Here is a 15,628-nt window from a genome sequence, read left to right as displayed (position 1 = left end):
CCGAGGACACACAGGCCGGTCCATCCCGAGGACACATTATTTAAAACAAGTTTTTTGGCCTCATTTAACTTTATTATATTGCAGTTAATCAATCAAAAATCTAATTAAATTCCAGGTTTTCGAGCAGAAAAATACCAGAAGACTAAATACATTTGCAACCCAGTGTATACTGACCAACATGTTAAATCAGCTGTTAGACTGTGACAGTAGTAATTATTTACCAAAATGTGTGTGTGTGAGTGTGTGTCACCATCATTAATAACAGCTGTCAGCATGCCAACATGTCGGTTTAAGGAAAGACACTGCAGGTCTCTGAATCCAGGGACCCCTTTGGGACATGGGGGGCCCTCGCAGGCCTTGTGCTCCACACTGGATTCTGGGCAGTGTTTTCCATCTGGACCGGGCCTGTACACCAACACAAACACATGCTCTATGTTCACACTGCAGGTCTTAATATCAATTTCAATCTTTTACTCAAATCAAATATTTTTGTTTGGTCATTTTCATTACATTTTAAATGCAACCTCCATCAGTGTCCAGTGTGAACAATCTTCAGTTTCTAAAATGACCTGCATGCGCAGAAGATGATATGACGTCACACTCTGCACGCTGTGTTTACAGAAGTAAATATGGACGCTGTGAGTGTTAGCGTGTGTGTGTTGATTTGTGTTGAAGTTGTCCAATCAGGGCCAACTGTACATCCAAATGGTAACAGATAAAAGAAGATGGAGAATAAAAAGAGCGCAGATGTTAATGATGAGCTTTTTTGTAGCTGTAGCTGCTGCCTCTGTGCAGAGATGTGTGGATGGAGAGTTGGAGCCAAGAGTAGAGGGACTTTAATGTGAAGGACCTCCATCCTTTCATTCAATGGTCACACTGCGGTCGCTTTAAAAAACCTTGGATATGTATCTGATTCAGTACCACAAACTTAAAAGACCTGGTTCAAGCCAACTAAACACAAAGACACAGACAGACATACACATATATAGTATAAGTGACATACGGAGGGTTGTCACATTTCCTCTGCCTAAAGTGGACCCCGGTTCCACAGGTTCGACTGCACATGCTCCATTGACTCCATGGACTCCAGTCTCCATCCACATGCTGAGGAATGGGAGCTTTACTGACACATTCTCCTGCTCTGCACCACTAACACACAGAAATATTCAAGTCACAAACACATTACTTCTATGAATAATTAAGTAAAAACAGAAAAACAAACAAGAACATTCTTGCCGTGTTAATATTAGTGGACAAATTACTGTTCATCAAAAGAAAAACCATAAAGTGTTTTACCTTGTCTGTTCCACACTCAGTGCCTTCCAGAGGAGGATCAAGTTTCGTCTTACAGGAAGTGTCTCCCACTTCTAAACACCACAGGCCAGCACACATAAGATCCTGGAGAACACAGATAATAAAATAAAGTACAACCAAAATGTTAGATTAGTGTTATATGATATTGTTGTATTCTCTTTTTTGGGAAAAGGTGTTCTGCCCAATGCAAAAGGTTAAAAATAGTTCATAATAATAGATAGTAGATCAGTGGTGTTCAATCCTGGTCCTGAAGGGCCACTTCCTGCATGTTTGAGGTGTTTCTCAGCTTTGACACACCTGATTTGAATGAGAGAGGGATTAACAGGCTTCTGCAGAACTCAAAGACCTGCTGAAGAGCAGAGAAACAACTAAAACATGCAGGATAGTGGCCCTCCAGGGCCAGGATTGGACACCACTGTAGTGATGTCACTACTTCCTCTTTGTTTGTTGGATGGAAAAATGATTTGAGATAATGGTAACCTCTAGAGTAAATCCCAGAGTGGAGTTTTGAATTAATTTTGTTTCGTCTTGACAACTGGATTGGACTGAACTGTGTTTCATGATGGTAGAATACAAAGAAAAGCAAACTGAGCTTTGAATTTCCTGCACTCACTGTAAACAATATAACAAACAAACAAACTATATACTGAATTGTGGTCTGCTGGTTTTGCTATTTGTTTGTTGCTCAGTGCTATTTCACTGCTATGGTCTTGCTATTTAAAGTATCTGTTTCTCTGTAGTATACCTTTGAAAAAATATTTATATTATTGTCCAGTAAAATCTGACTTTTACTACTACAGTACATACATTGATTACTTTTTGAGAGTTTCAATAAAATCCATTTAGTGGTTCATGACATTTTTTACTAACAGACAGACAAATGAGCACATACACACAAACACGGGCAAAAACATTTTTGCAGCGTGCTAAAATGAATTAGAACCATCCCAGAGGTACATGTACCATTAAAACTGTCAGAAACCAGGGAGCAGGAGACGAACCCAGAGTACAGACTCATCTTGGTGGGGAAGAAACTAGATTTATTCTAAAATAACAGATAAACAAAAACAAAAGGGCTGACATGGCAGCAACAAAAAGAACCAAGTTGTACCATGAAGTGACCAGGCGTGGAGCAGAACATAACAACAGGGACCCAAAAGCAGGACAGAACGCTACACAAATCAATGAACCAGCGGAGTAGTGAGGGAAGTGACTGGGTTTTAAGCACAGAGGGTGACGAGGTAAGTGGGCACAGGTGAGTGATGACAATTGCCGACAGGTGGAGGTGGGCGTGGCAGGAGACAGAGTGAGTGACAACTGGGGAGGAGTGGATGAATACAAAAACAGACATGAGAGACAAAGACAGAAACAGAAAAGTAAGACATGAAACAAAACCCAAAAGAAACATGAAAACAAACTGACAAAAACCCAAATCCCGACAAAAACTAATTGGCTTAGATTGTACTGGAATCCGCAGTGATGCTCACATCAGTCCAGTTTATCACAAATGATTAACAGGTAGCTATATGAACTGTAGCTGAATGGACAAATGAAGATGCTTTAACGTAACGTAATGAAGGAATGAAATACAAAGTATAACTGCATTTCAGAGCAAAATGTAAAATTAATTCCAAAAAGATGGATGGATGGATGGACAGACATGATTTAGTGAAGTCAAGTCAAATTTATTTATATAGCACTTTTCAGCAACAAGGCGGTTCAAAGTGCTTTACAACATAAAAACACAAAAATACAGAGTCATCATGAAAACACACACAATAATAGCAAATTAGGATATAAAGGGTAAACTAAAAATAAATGAGCAAAAGTAACATAAACACATGAAAAACCAAGCTAAGAAACTAAGATATCCTCCTGAGACCCAGCAATGCATTTTTGTCCTCTGTGGAGTACATAGGTTTTTTGTTCATAACTCTGAAACTATACATGCCACTGTGTTAAATCCTGTTGGTCCTTAGAGAGGACATCCTGGGCTTTCCAATGATATGACATGTGTGGGGGTGGGGCTTTTCTGGAATTTTCTTTCTGATTCTTCACAATGGCTGCCATCCCTGTGAGCACATTTTATCGAAAGAAGAAAGGTAAGTATATTATTTTCTAATTATGAGCTTTGTGAGTTTAATATTCAGATTGCTTCTAGTAAATGAACATCTAAGGAATAGTTAGGTGGATTTTCAGAGCAGTTTAATTATTTGTTGGGATAAAACATAACCTGTTTATGTGTGTCCTCCATAGAGGACATCAGGATTTGCTTTTTATTTTTTTAACCTGTTTTAATAGAAATCAGCTCACTGACTGAGGCAGAGAAAATCCTAAACAGGATTATTGATGGAGACTCAGACATAGATTTGTCAGATGAGGAGGACCAAGAGGGACAGATTGACGGTGATTTTGAGGTCGGGAGTTCAGAGGATGAGGCATCAAGTGAGGAAGAGGAGAGTGAAGTTGAGGATGCACGGGCCCGTCGCCCACTTTGGACCAAAACTAACACGTAGGCTTCTGAGACAAGAGTAGATAAGCTTAGACAGATAAGAGTATTTTTTTGGATGAACTATCACTTTTAGAGGACATAATTATTTAATGTATTTGTCTGTCTCTTAAGATTCCTGCCTGTGCTGGAAGACTCCGGAGAGGTTGTCTGTACTGCCCCAAACCGTGTAGACTGGCCACCATCAAAATACTTTGAGCAGTACATTGACAACAAAGTTTTTGAGGACATGTCCTTTTGCACAAACCAGAGACAGATTCAGGTGTCAGGCTCAAGTCTGAATACAACACCTGAGGAGATTAAGACCTGGTTTGGAGTCTCAGTGTACATGGCATGCCTTGGTTACCCAAAAATCAAAATGTATTGGGCCAAAAAAACAAGAGTGCCAATAGTTGCTGAGTCGATGACAAGGGATCGCTTTTTCAAGATCAGATGTTCTTTGAAAATCACTAATGATCTTGATGTAACTGAAGAAGAGAGGAAGCTCAATATGCTTTGGAGAGTCAGTCCACTTTTGAAGAAGGTGCAACAAGGTTGCCTAAACCTACCCAGGCCAGGAAATGTTTCCATTGATGAACAAATGATTCCCTTTACTGGTCGATGTCCAGTCCGTCAATTCGTTCCTGGCAAGCCAAATCCAACCGGATTGAAGGTGTTTGTTCTCGCTACTCCAACTGGAATTGTATTGGATTTTGAAGTCTACCAAGGAAAAAACACCTTTGTCGGCAGAGACACAGGACTTGGAATAGGAGCAAATGCAGTTCTTCGGTTGACTGAGTCCATTCCCAGGGGAACTCACCTGTACTTTGACAGGTATAAACGTCAATTGTGGTGCTGTTGATGATGATTCTCTGTAAACAAATGACACTTATTTTTTATTTTTTGTGTTTGTGTCTGTCTGTCTAGGTATTTCACCTCAATAAAACTACTGGATAAATTGCTAGAAATGGGTCTGCCTGCAAGTGGAACATTGATGAAAAATAGACTCCCAAAGGATTGTAACATTACATCTGATAAAGAGTTGTTGAAACAAGGAAGAGGCTCCTCTGTAATGGTGACAAGGAAACATCCTGAGCTGGCTGTGACAAAATGGGTTGACAATAAACCTGTACTCATGGCATCAACAGTGCATGGAATAGAGCCCCAGGATACCCGGACCAGATGGTCACTGAAAGACAAAAGGCATGTTCAAGTGTCCAGACCTGCAGTGGTGGCAGAGTACAACACCAACATGGGTGGGGTTGATATGTGTGATAGAATGCTTAGTTTTTATAGAATGGCTAACCGCACAAGGAAGTGGACTGTACGCACAATCCTACACTTCTTCGATCTGGCTATCACCAACTCCTGGTTACAGTATAAGGAAGACAGCCAAGCTTTGGCACGACCTATGAAGAAAACTCTCCAATACCATGACTTCAAACTGCTCTTAGGTGAGGAACTGATTGCCCAGGGGCAGTCAGGCCAACCTAATCCAATTGAATCTGATGCGTCGAATGATGAGGAGTACGTTCCATCACAGAAGAGAAGGAGGCCCCAGCCAGATAAGGAAGTGAGAAAGTATGGAGCTGTCCATTTGCCACAGATGATGGACAATCCTAATAGTTCCAGGTGCAGAGCAGAAGGGTGCACTGGAAAAACCTACATAAAGTGCATCAAATGCAACATGTACCTCTGCATCTCAAAGAAGAAGAACTGCTTTATGGACTACCACAAACCAAAACAGAACTAACACACCTGATTAAACTACACTAATCAGCTTGCTTTTGATAAGCTGAATGAGGTCCCTGGAAATCTGAACCACTGGCTTGAATGGTGTAGCCATTTGAAATTTACAGCACTAAAGATTGTCAGAGTTCAGAGGTAAATGTATGCCTCGAAATGTGTTCATATTTGCCACAAGAGAGTCCCGATGTCCTCTCCAAAGGACATACTCTAAAAAATAAATAAAAACATGTTTTGAAATTTTTTCAATTGTAGTGATGTTTTTTCACACCAAAGAGTCATGTAGTGTAAAAAAAATTGAAATTCAAAAACTTTTTTTTCTCTGGGTCTCAGGAGGATATAAAAAGCTAAACTAAACTTATCTAAAACAAGTCATAATAAGTCTTATTAATGAAAAACTGGGGAAAAACAAACTAAGATATAATAAACTGATAATAAGCTAACATAAACTAAACTAGGACTTAAAAGCCTCAGCTGAACAGATCAGAGATGATACAAACTAAAACAGACTAAACTAATGGTACCAAAGGTCAACTAATAATTAAAACATTTTAATAAAAGGCCAACTAAAGGTGCCAAAAGGCTTAAAAAATCAGTTAGCTTGATGCAGAAGCTTCAGTCTAACATAATGGTGAAGGAATGAAGTAAAAAGCGTACCTGCATTTCAGAGCAGAATGTAGCATTGGTTCCAAACAGGATCTGACACTGTTCCGTCACACTGTAGTGCATCCCTGGCAGCTTGGAGGACAGAGGCACCCAGGGATGGTTTCTGGGGTCTGTGTATCGTAGACACCTACTGGCTTCAGATCTGATGAGAAAGAAACACATTATAGTGTGGTATATGTTTTATTTTCTGTATGAATACCCTCACGTGACCTTTATATACTTATGATTAATTTGGTACAAGTGTGTTTTACATCAGCATTTGACATGGTACATCATACAGATACTTTGGTTTAAGTACACACTAAATAAATTACCTGCTTTTTACCTGAGGAATTTCTCCAGGTCACTGCGGCTGCAGGATGACCAGAACAGTTCGCTGGGGTTTCTACCTTTCATCCATTCACCAGACATAATATGTGAGTGACTAGTGCAGTTAGCATGGTGGTCATCATGATTCATTCCCATGCTGAAGATGACACATGAATACATTAACAGTATCACATTAAAAACTTGTGGTACAGTCCAGGTCTAAACTGAGGAGAGGCGCTGGGGACACCGAGGAGGCCTATAAAAGAAGGACTGAGAGCCTCTTTAGCAGCTTAGCAAAGGATACGTCACAAAGCAAAGCAGCTCTTTGGAGGGGATGAGATCGCTTACAGAGACAAGGCAGGTATAGAATCAGTAGTGTTCAAAGGCACTTCAAGCTGGAACTGAAGACACCTTGTGGGCATCATGGTGGAATTTCTAAGTGGAAGTCAGTCCACCATTGTTGTGCTTTCATGCCCCCAAGCAAGGTACTAACAGAATTATAACAGCCAAGCCAGCTTTGTAGCTCAATGATGTGATGTAGTGATGATGACATACTGTCTGGTGTAGCGACGGCACATGGGTTGGTGTTGTGTTGACGTACAGTGTGGCGTAGTGGTGGGAGGACCTGTGACCTTATGTAATGATAATATATGTTCTGATGTAGTGGTAACATACGGTTTTTGTAAAGATGCTGTTTGGTCTGATAATCTGGTGTAGTGATGACATTGTTACTGCGAGAGAACTGAAAAAAAATTGTTCTCTTTCTGCAAGACCAATATAAATCATTTTGTTTTCCTAGCAGGTCCGAGAGCCCATTCACAACACAAGCAGAACTTTTTTCTCCTGGGGGTTAATTTGATTTGATTCGATTCAATTTAATTCAATTTATTGATATAGCGTCAAGTCACAACAAAAGCCGTCTCAGGTCTCTGTACAAAAACCTTCACATACATTATAAAGAGCCAATATTTGCGGTGTGACTGCTAATCTCTCCTGGGTTGTGCTCTGATACATCAGAGAGAGCAGATTTCTTAAGTTGTTGCAGAGGATAAATCCAGATTAAACAACAATAAACAGAATCTTTGATGAGCAGAAGATTGGTGATGATGCACAGAAACTTAGCACTAAAGTGAGGTAATTCGTAATGTTTTGAAAATGATCTGAGGGAGACGTCCATCACAAATTTAATGTGCAGCGCTGCACATCAACACAGCTGAGTTCTGCTACACGCCTCTTTGGTTCTGTGAAGCTTGTTTTATTTCTGAAAGCTCACATCTCTGCAGGATGTGGCTGGCTTTGTTACCGATTTATTAACAGTCAAAGGCAGCTTAAAAATGGACCAGTTTTTCAGCAATTTTGCTTGACTGTTTTGTGAAAGTGCCTAACAGGACAACCCGGTCCTGAACCCCCCCAAAAAACAAAAAGCTGATCAAGAAGGAAAAGAATTCTGTTTTTTTTAAAAATGTGAACGTAGAAGATCAGATTGGTGATTACACTGTGTTTATGGGTGTTCAGGTGGATGAGGACCTCATAAAAACAAACATCAGACTGTTAAAAAGGCACAGCAGTGTTTCTACGGGTTTTTTTAACTTTGAAGAACTGCTGCTGGCGTACTTCTGCTGTTTGACCCAGAGTGGGTTGAGCTGGTGATCCATGATGTGCAGCAGTCAATATATTTTTACAACATCAGGATAAAAAACAGACATTTTAACATGTTTACATTTGACCATGACCTACTTGTGACCCAACTCGTGAGCGATAGTGAAGGCCAAAGTTAGGCCATTGTCTTCTGCTACCACACACTTCCTCTTTGCGCTGCAAACCCCACCCAGATAAGCAATTCCTGTAAAACACGCATCAGCAAGTTTATATGGAATATTGAGAAACACATATTTAGAAAATTCAGATAGAACCTCTATAAATATACAAAACATGAGAATTTTCTTATTTTTCAAGTAATGAGTGCTAACAACGTTATTAAACTAACATTTGATCAGTTTGGTTTTTTTAATTTTTAATTTTAATATTTGGTATTCAATAAAATATTAAACTTTGAACTGATATTTAACAACTCTACTTTATTTATATGCAATTTTAACTCTAAATGTTCACTTATTGGTTTTGCTATATAAATAAACTGAATTTGAAATAACCAGGAGGAATGGATTATATCATATTATATTATAATGCTATTTTGTTGTAAGTATTTGTTGGCTAAAAAGAGAAATCCTAAGAAATAAAACACTAATGCTACTCACCAACAGTATCACATGGTTCATCTTTATGAACACAGAAATCTGTCCTGAAACAAACCAGAAATGTTACAGCATGATGTTATCAAAATTATCAAGACAACTGAAGTAGGATTTACCAATAAAAAACTTTGCAAGAAGAGAAAAAAAATCAAAAATGTTTTTTATTACACAAAACACACAGTGCCTGAAGGTTTCATTTGACTGACCGCCTCTAAGAAATGTCAATGAAATGAACTGATTTAAGACAGCCGAGCAGGGAGTAAAAACTGACAGGTCAAGAGTAAACGATGATATCGCCAACCTAAGGGACTCAACTTTTTAAACAAAAAAACAAAGGAAATCATTACAAATTACAAACGTCAGCAGACGCAATCAGGAAGGGAGTTTGGGGACCATTTAAAATAAAGCTAATAGTCATAAAAATTGCACGGGGATTATAACAGTTTGTAGTTATAATTTGAGAAAAATATCTATTCTTTTCACTTTTAACTGTGTTTTGATAACACTTCCTGCAATCCTTTAGCATTTTAAATGAAACCTGCAATTTGTCATTTTCCACTTTCACTCTGCTTTTCTGCACTGACGTCTAACTACTTGAGTCATTTAATCAGGGTTCAGAAATATGTTTTGGATGCCTGGTTTTTAAAGCGGGTCACAATATTTAGTGTGTCTACATACTTCTTGAAACTGAAAAAGCAGCTCATCTGCTGTAAGAGCAGTAGAGGTCCCTGAATCAACACAGGATTTATTTATAAAAACAGAGGAAAAGAAAGCAGCGGTGGAACAATTAAATACACAACAGTGCCTGGCTGGAGCGTGTGCTTTTAACTCATGCACAAAGGAAATGTCAAATAAGACAGAGAACACTGCATCGCCAATTTCTAAATCAAGAACAGATAAATCGTACAATAAAACCAGATCAAGAGTGTGACCCCGCTGATGTGTGGGACCCACGACTGACTGTATAAGGTTAAAAGACTGGATAAGATTTACTCCTCGGAGCAACACACATGAATGTTAAAATCCCCAATGATTAAAATCCAATCATATCTAGGCATAATGTCTGCCATAAAGTCAGTAAATGACAACACACAGTGCAGGTTGAGAAAAGGCCCACCTCAAATATGAGTAGTTCAAAGCTGGAAAAGAGAACTGGGACCTGAGATCGTTTACAATAAAAGGTCCCTTAAAAATAGTCAATATTCCTCCACCTCTACCCAATGTCCGTGGAGCATTGAGAAATGAGCAGTCGGAAGGAAAGAGTTCAGAAAAGACATAGGACTCACAAACTCTCATCCATGTCTCTGTCACAAAGAGAGAATCCAATCCATTAGAGGAAAAAAAGTTATTTACAATAAACTTTTTGTTTGCTAATGTTTACTAAACCTATCCTGGTAGGAGCCGCAGGCTGTGTAAAACTTGTCTGTTAAATCCAAGCTAGTGGAAGAAAATTTAACAAGTCTACTCCACGACTGAGAAACAGCGTTGAGCAGGGTTGGCATAGACACAATAGGAACCAGGCAAGAAATGATGGGATCCAGGAGACGCTTGGGGATACGAAGAAAAGAACCATAATGGTCAGAAATGGTCACTGAAAAAGGAGGCAAGCCACACTTTTAGTCTCCCCAGTCGACAAACACGCCTGGCTGAGCATCTGCTGCCATGTGCCCAGGCAGGCGGAAGAACGCCATGCAGCAGGTATGTTGGCATATCTGCTAGGGGTGGAAGGTACACAGTCTTTTGCTCTTTAAAATTTCATAACTAGAGGGAAAAAAATTGAGATCCAAAAGTGCCTGGCATTCATAGACCAGCAATGATTTGATTTCAGTAAACTAATAGGAGCAAGATAAACACACGGACAGTTGTAAAACAATATCAACAATATCTGTAAAACTGACCAAAGTTATAGCCGTTTTTGTGTTTACTAAGAATGTTTTGTGGGGGCCATCTTAAATCAGATTTTTTTCTCTTATTGTCTTAAAATTGGGCATGAATGGCCACCTCAGTGTTGAAGAAGTGGAATAGTGAGGCTGTGGACTATCTACAGGCATGCTTAGACACAACAGACTGGGATGTATTTAGATCTGCAATTGGCAGTCTTAATGAATACACAGATTGTTACTTTATACATCGGCTTCTGCGAAGACTGCTGTTTACCAACATGCAGCAGGGTGAGTTACAACAATGTTAAACCCTGGTTCACATTTGAGCTCAGACAGCTGAGGTGACAGAAGGAGGAGGAGTTTAGGAGATATTCCAATGTTGATTGTGAAAAATTCAATGTTTACATGGTAATGCTATGATCACAATCACTGTTAAGATGGGGCTGCAAAAAAATGTTGAACAGACTGTAGTTTCTGTGCCAGGTCCCTAGATGGCGCTATGAATTTTGTATTTCAATGACACATGCATGTGCACAAACACTTCAACCTCAAGCACGAAAACAGTCACATCCAAAATAGTGAGTGCACAAATGTTTGTTTGGACCGAGATGGTGTAGCACATATAAGTTTTTTGTCAGACACTGATAAATTAAAGAGTCTAATATAGCATTATATGCTATCAACATTTTTACAGTTGTTCATCTACTTTCGCAAACGCAGAAAAATGCAGAAAAACGACACAATTTCACACCAATGCTGGACATTTCAAAAACTCTCAATCAGAGACCCGGGTTCAAAAAGCTTTGGTGTCGAAGAAAATGATTGCTGTTGTCATTCACATAACAGAAATATTTGAGTTTCATCTAAAAATGGTGTCATGTAAACAGGCCCACATGGAAAAGGCTCAGACAGATCATCTACTACAAGTTCAAAGCCCCCCCCCCACTCTGTCACCAACAACTTGCAAATGACCTTAACATCCCTTCCTGTGTTTCCATCACCACCAGATTTGTTGTTGCTAGCACAAGTCTGCAGAATGTTTCGACTGGCCTTAAGCATATTTAGCACACAATTTTCTCCTCACACAGGCAACAGTTACAAAAAGGATCCAGAGGCAGAACAACTACTTAAAGATTATAAGGCTTCTGGAAAACTGGAACATGATTGTGTTGAATACAGCAGGTGTTTAGTGTTTTAGCGATTTAGAAATGAATCTACACTTTTACCTTTCTTTTGTTTACAAATATTTTGCTCAGTTTGAAGTTCACAACTTAGAGGTTTTGAGAGTCAAAAATGTCAATACTGAACTATATGTTTTGAATTCCACATCTCCTGAATTGATTTTGACTGATTTTGGTCTGATTTCCACAGGTGAAATGGAACTTGTGTGTTTTGTCTACATTAAGAAATACCTAATAAAGCATAAATATTCTTCACTTTAGAAGGGTTCACAAAAAGACTTAACTAACTACTAACAACTGTCCTATTTATTAATGCCCTGCAGGATAAGTATATAGTCAATTCAAACATTCTCTAACCATTAATACATGTCTAACACATGGTGTGAAAGTATGGTTATATGTCCATTTACATACATACACACACACTATATATATAGTATAGTTAATTCATGAGTTATTAAGCATGAATACACATTGAGTATGATGGTTTGGAAGTAATTAGCCTTTATAGTTAAAGCATTAACAAACGTGTTAATTTATAGTGTATTAGGTATGAATCATCCTTAATTAATGATGTTTTCAAAGTTAATTAATCATTTATTAGTGATTCAGTAAGGTTTTAAAAAGATGTAGTTAATATAAAGTGCTACTAGTAATTCCACATCCAGCTGATAAATTCAATGCTCACATGGAGTCACATTAAGTAAATAGTTTGTCTTTCAGTGTATCCCAGGATGAACTTGTGCTCAGATTAACCAAAGATAAAGACACAAATGTCCTAGATTACATCTGAATGGATCTGAATGTCTTCAAACCCACCAGAATGTATCTACATATTTCCTGTATCTCTGTCCACTTGTGATTGTGAAGAATGCATGCTAATGCCAGGTTTAAACAGAGCCTCAGATTCATTCACTTGAGGAAGTACAATCTACATACCTGGTGACCAACACGGCAGTATCCAATGAAGGGATGTCAAACTTTCCACCTGTAATCTGGTTGGGACCAAGTTTCCGAGGGTTTCCTAACTCTCGATGCTGCCAATGGCAGAAGCTTTCCAGAGACTTTTGTCCATGATGACTCACCGATAGGTTTTCCTAATGAGATACACACAAACAACCAGGAATGTTCTCTGTTTATTTACTTTATTTCCATCCATCCATCCATCATCTGCTGCTTGACACTCAGCTGTGAACCACTCAAGTGAGAGCTGGAGCTCGCCAATAGGAACATATAATTTGCAAATAGCAGAGATGAAATCCTGAGGCCACCAAACTGGACCCCTTCCACCTCCTAGCTGCACTGACAAATTCCCTTCATAAAAATTATGAACAGAATCAGTGACAATGGGCAACCCTGGCAATGTTTGACTCTCAACATGAAGAGGTCCGGCTAACTGCAAACCAGACTCTTTCACTGTTTGTAAACTGACTGAATGGCCTGTAGCAGCAAACCCCCAATCCCATACTGATGGAGCACCCCCACAGGGTACCCCAGAGAACATGGTTGAATGCCATCTCCAAGTCCAGAAAGCACATGTAGACTGGTTGGCCAAACTCCCATGACCCCTGAGGACCCTAGCAAGGGTAAACCAAACCTCCGCCACAGAGTGATTCAAAAACAGTGCAATCCAGATCATAATATGGATCACCACCAAAATTTAATTCATTGTTTTTTATTTTTTGTGACACCCCCAACATTTCCTGAAAATTTCATCCAGATTTGTTCATTTGTTTTTACGTGATCTTGCTAACAGACAGACAAACAAAAATAGACACAACTAAAAACAGCTTTCTTGGTGGAGGTAACAAAAGGGTCACATGTAGAACCTTGAAATCAACAGGCATCATCTTTGACTCATGAAGTGCAGTTTGACATTCCTACATTATACTGTTGCATAGTTAGAGCACCAGGTCAACTGTAATGTTGACCTTTGACCCTGTCACCTTGAAATCACCAGTGATCACTCTTGGCACATGAGGCTATCCTCTCAAACTGAGTGATTGTGAAGAAGGGGAATAGTAAGAGAGACCACGAAGACACCTGTGAGCTTCAGCCGGTCAGATGGGAGAGACTAAAAATAACAAATGTTGCTTTATGGGAGGGAGGCACACAGAAAACCACTGTTGAAGAAAACGCTGATTAAATCTTGACATGTGTCTCAAAACAATCTTTACAAATTCTAATCTCACAGGTGTCTTGGTGGTCTCTCTCATGTTTCTCCTTCTTTACAGTCACTCAGTCTGTGAGTACGTCCTGCTCTTTGTAGATTTACACGGCCCATATTCCTTCCATTTCTTGATGATGGGTTTAACAGAACTGCTGGGGAAATTCTTTTGTATCCATCCCCTTACTTGTCATTTTCAATAATCTTTTCTTTGAGCTGAAGTAGGACAGTTTTAAATGAGGGTGAATGTTTATGCAATTACTTATTTTACATCAAATATTTGTATTTAACCCTCTTGAAGCCCTCAAAAGAGAAAGAGATAGCCGGAGGATGAAAACCCTTTGTGCCACGGGAGTGTTAATTGGTATTACTTAGTAGAAATTTAGCTTCATTTTGACACTGGAGGGATTTAAAAAATTTTTTTTGTAAAGAAGGCCAAATTATAGTGATCATGACTGATTTATGATAGCAATAAAAGCTGAAAACATCAAAGGGGGTGAATACTTTTGCAAAGCACTGTATGTTATACAGTTGTAGCGTTAGTGTGCTGGCTGATCTGTGAGCTTGATCCTTAACATTGAACTTAAACTTTGACCAGATCACAACCAAAATTTAATCCAAAACATCCCTCCTTGGTAGAGGTAAGATTTACGACGCTAAAGTTATTGTGGACAATCAGGTACCAGAATTTGGTCTGAAATTTCACATGGATGGAAACTAACAGATTTAAAATACAAAACAAAACAAGATGATAAAAAAGAGTGTTTAAAAATATCCCAATTACTCACTCACTCAAAAAATATAAAACATAAAATTAAAATATTGTAACTGATTAACTTTATCTTTTATTGTATTTTATCACTATTGTCAGTTTGTCTTATTTTATGTTATGTTGTTCTGCTGTTTTTAGTTACTGCTTTCTTCTGTATTCTGTTGTTTTCTTGTTCTGTACTTTTTTGTTCTATTGTTTTGTTTTGTTGTTTTTTATTTTGTTGTGTTGCATTGTATTTGGATGGTTTTATATTGTCATGTGTTGTTTTGTTTTTTGTATTTTCTTTGTTTTGTTGTTGTTGTAGTATTTGCATATTGTAGAAAGAAACCAAGTGTTTTGTCAGGAGGTGAGTGTCAGACTTACTGGGCGACTGTGAAGCAGCAGAAGCTTAGTGACACGTATGTTGATCCGAACTCCCAGACTCTTGTGCTGAAACAAGTTGTTGACCTGAAAAAGGAAGAACACTGTCACTGTTTTTACCTGTTCACTGAACATCTTTTTAAATAAAAAGTTAATGTCATCACCACCATCATCTCCGTCCAGAGAAATTATCCACACAACCCTCTGAAAACAGTAGATTTAGACTTTTTTCTCCCCATTAGCATTACCGTTTCATATATATACAGGTGCTGGTCATAAAATTAGAATATCATGAAAAAGTAGATTGATTTAAGTAATTCCATTTAAAAAGTGAAACTTGTATATTATAGTCATACATTACATACAAACTCATATATTTCAAATGTTTATTTCGTTTAATTTTGATGATTACAAATGACAACAAATGAAAATCTCAAATTCATCATATCAGAAAATTAGAATCTTGTGAAAAGGTTCAAAATTGATG

At 38.5% G+C, this 15,628-nt stretch overlaps 2 protein-coding genes across 4 annotated transcripts in view; one reads left to right on the top strand and one right to left on the bottom strand.

Moving 5' to 3' along the window:
• The window catches only part of adamts17 (ADAM metallopeptidase with thrombospondin type 1 motif, 17), a 56,639-nt gene that overhangs the window by 23,792 nt on the left and 17,219 nt on the right, over positions 1 to 15,628 (bottom strand). The window contains exons 5-13 of the mRNA XM_017440255.3: positions 15,145 to 15,228; positions 12,782 to 12,939; positions 8,782 to 8,825; positions 8,261 to 8,366; positions 6,540 to 6,680; positions 6,206 to 6,356; positions 1,297 to 1,398; positions 1,004 to 1,149; positions 251 to 405 (exon numbers count right to left, since the gene is read on the bottom strand). Coding sequence (XP_017295744.1) covers positions 251 to 405; positions 1,004 to 1,149; positions 1,297 to 1,398; positions 6,206 to 6,356; positions 6,540 to 6,680; positions 8,261 to 8,366; positions 8,782 to 8,825; positions 12,782 to 12,939; positions 15,145 to 15,228 — 1,087 coding nt within the window. The remainder of the gene's footprint in view (positions 1 to 250; positions 406 to 1,003; positions 1,150 to 1,296; positions 1,399 to 6,205; positions 6,357 to 6,539; positions 6,681 to 8,260; positions 8,367 to 8,781; positions 8,826 to 12,781; positions 12,940 to 15,144; positions 15,229 to 15,628) is intronic.
• LOC108250389 (piggyBac transposable element-derived protein 3-like) lies at positions 3,189 to 5,791 on the top strand. Of its 3 annotated transcripts, none has more exons than XM_025002538.2 (3): positions 3,189 to 3,416; positions 3,938 to 4,636; positions 4,730 to 5,791. In XM_025002538.2, exons 2-3 carry the CDS (start codon positions 4,053 to 4,055, stop codon positions 5,553 to 5,555), a joined length of 1,410 nt encoding a protein of 469 aa, XP_024858306.1. In that variant the 5' UTR covers positions 3,189 to 3,416; positions 3,938 to 4,052; the 3' UTR covers positions 5,556 to 5,791. The 3 variants fall into 3 exon arrangements, with proteins under 3 accessions (XP_024858306.1, XP_037835702.1, XP_017295745.1); XM_037979774.1 differs by having other exon boundaries at positions 3,189 to 3,826; XM_017440256.3 differs by having other exon boundaries at positions 3,189 to 4,636.

Source organism: Kryptolebias marmoratus, linkage group LG15, assembly GCF_001649575.2.
Source record: "Kryptolebias marmoratus isolate JLee-2015 linkage group LG15, ASM164957v2, whole genome shotgun sequence".
NCBI classification, from domain to species: Eukaryota; Metazoa; Chordata; class Actinopteri; order Cyprinodontiformes; family Rivulidae; genus Kryptolebias; species Kryptolebias marmoratus.
Note: the sequence above shows the minus strand (reverse complement) of the source record. Positions and strands in the feature narration are given on the sequence as shown.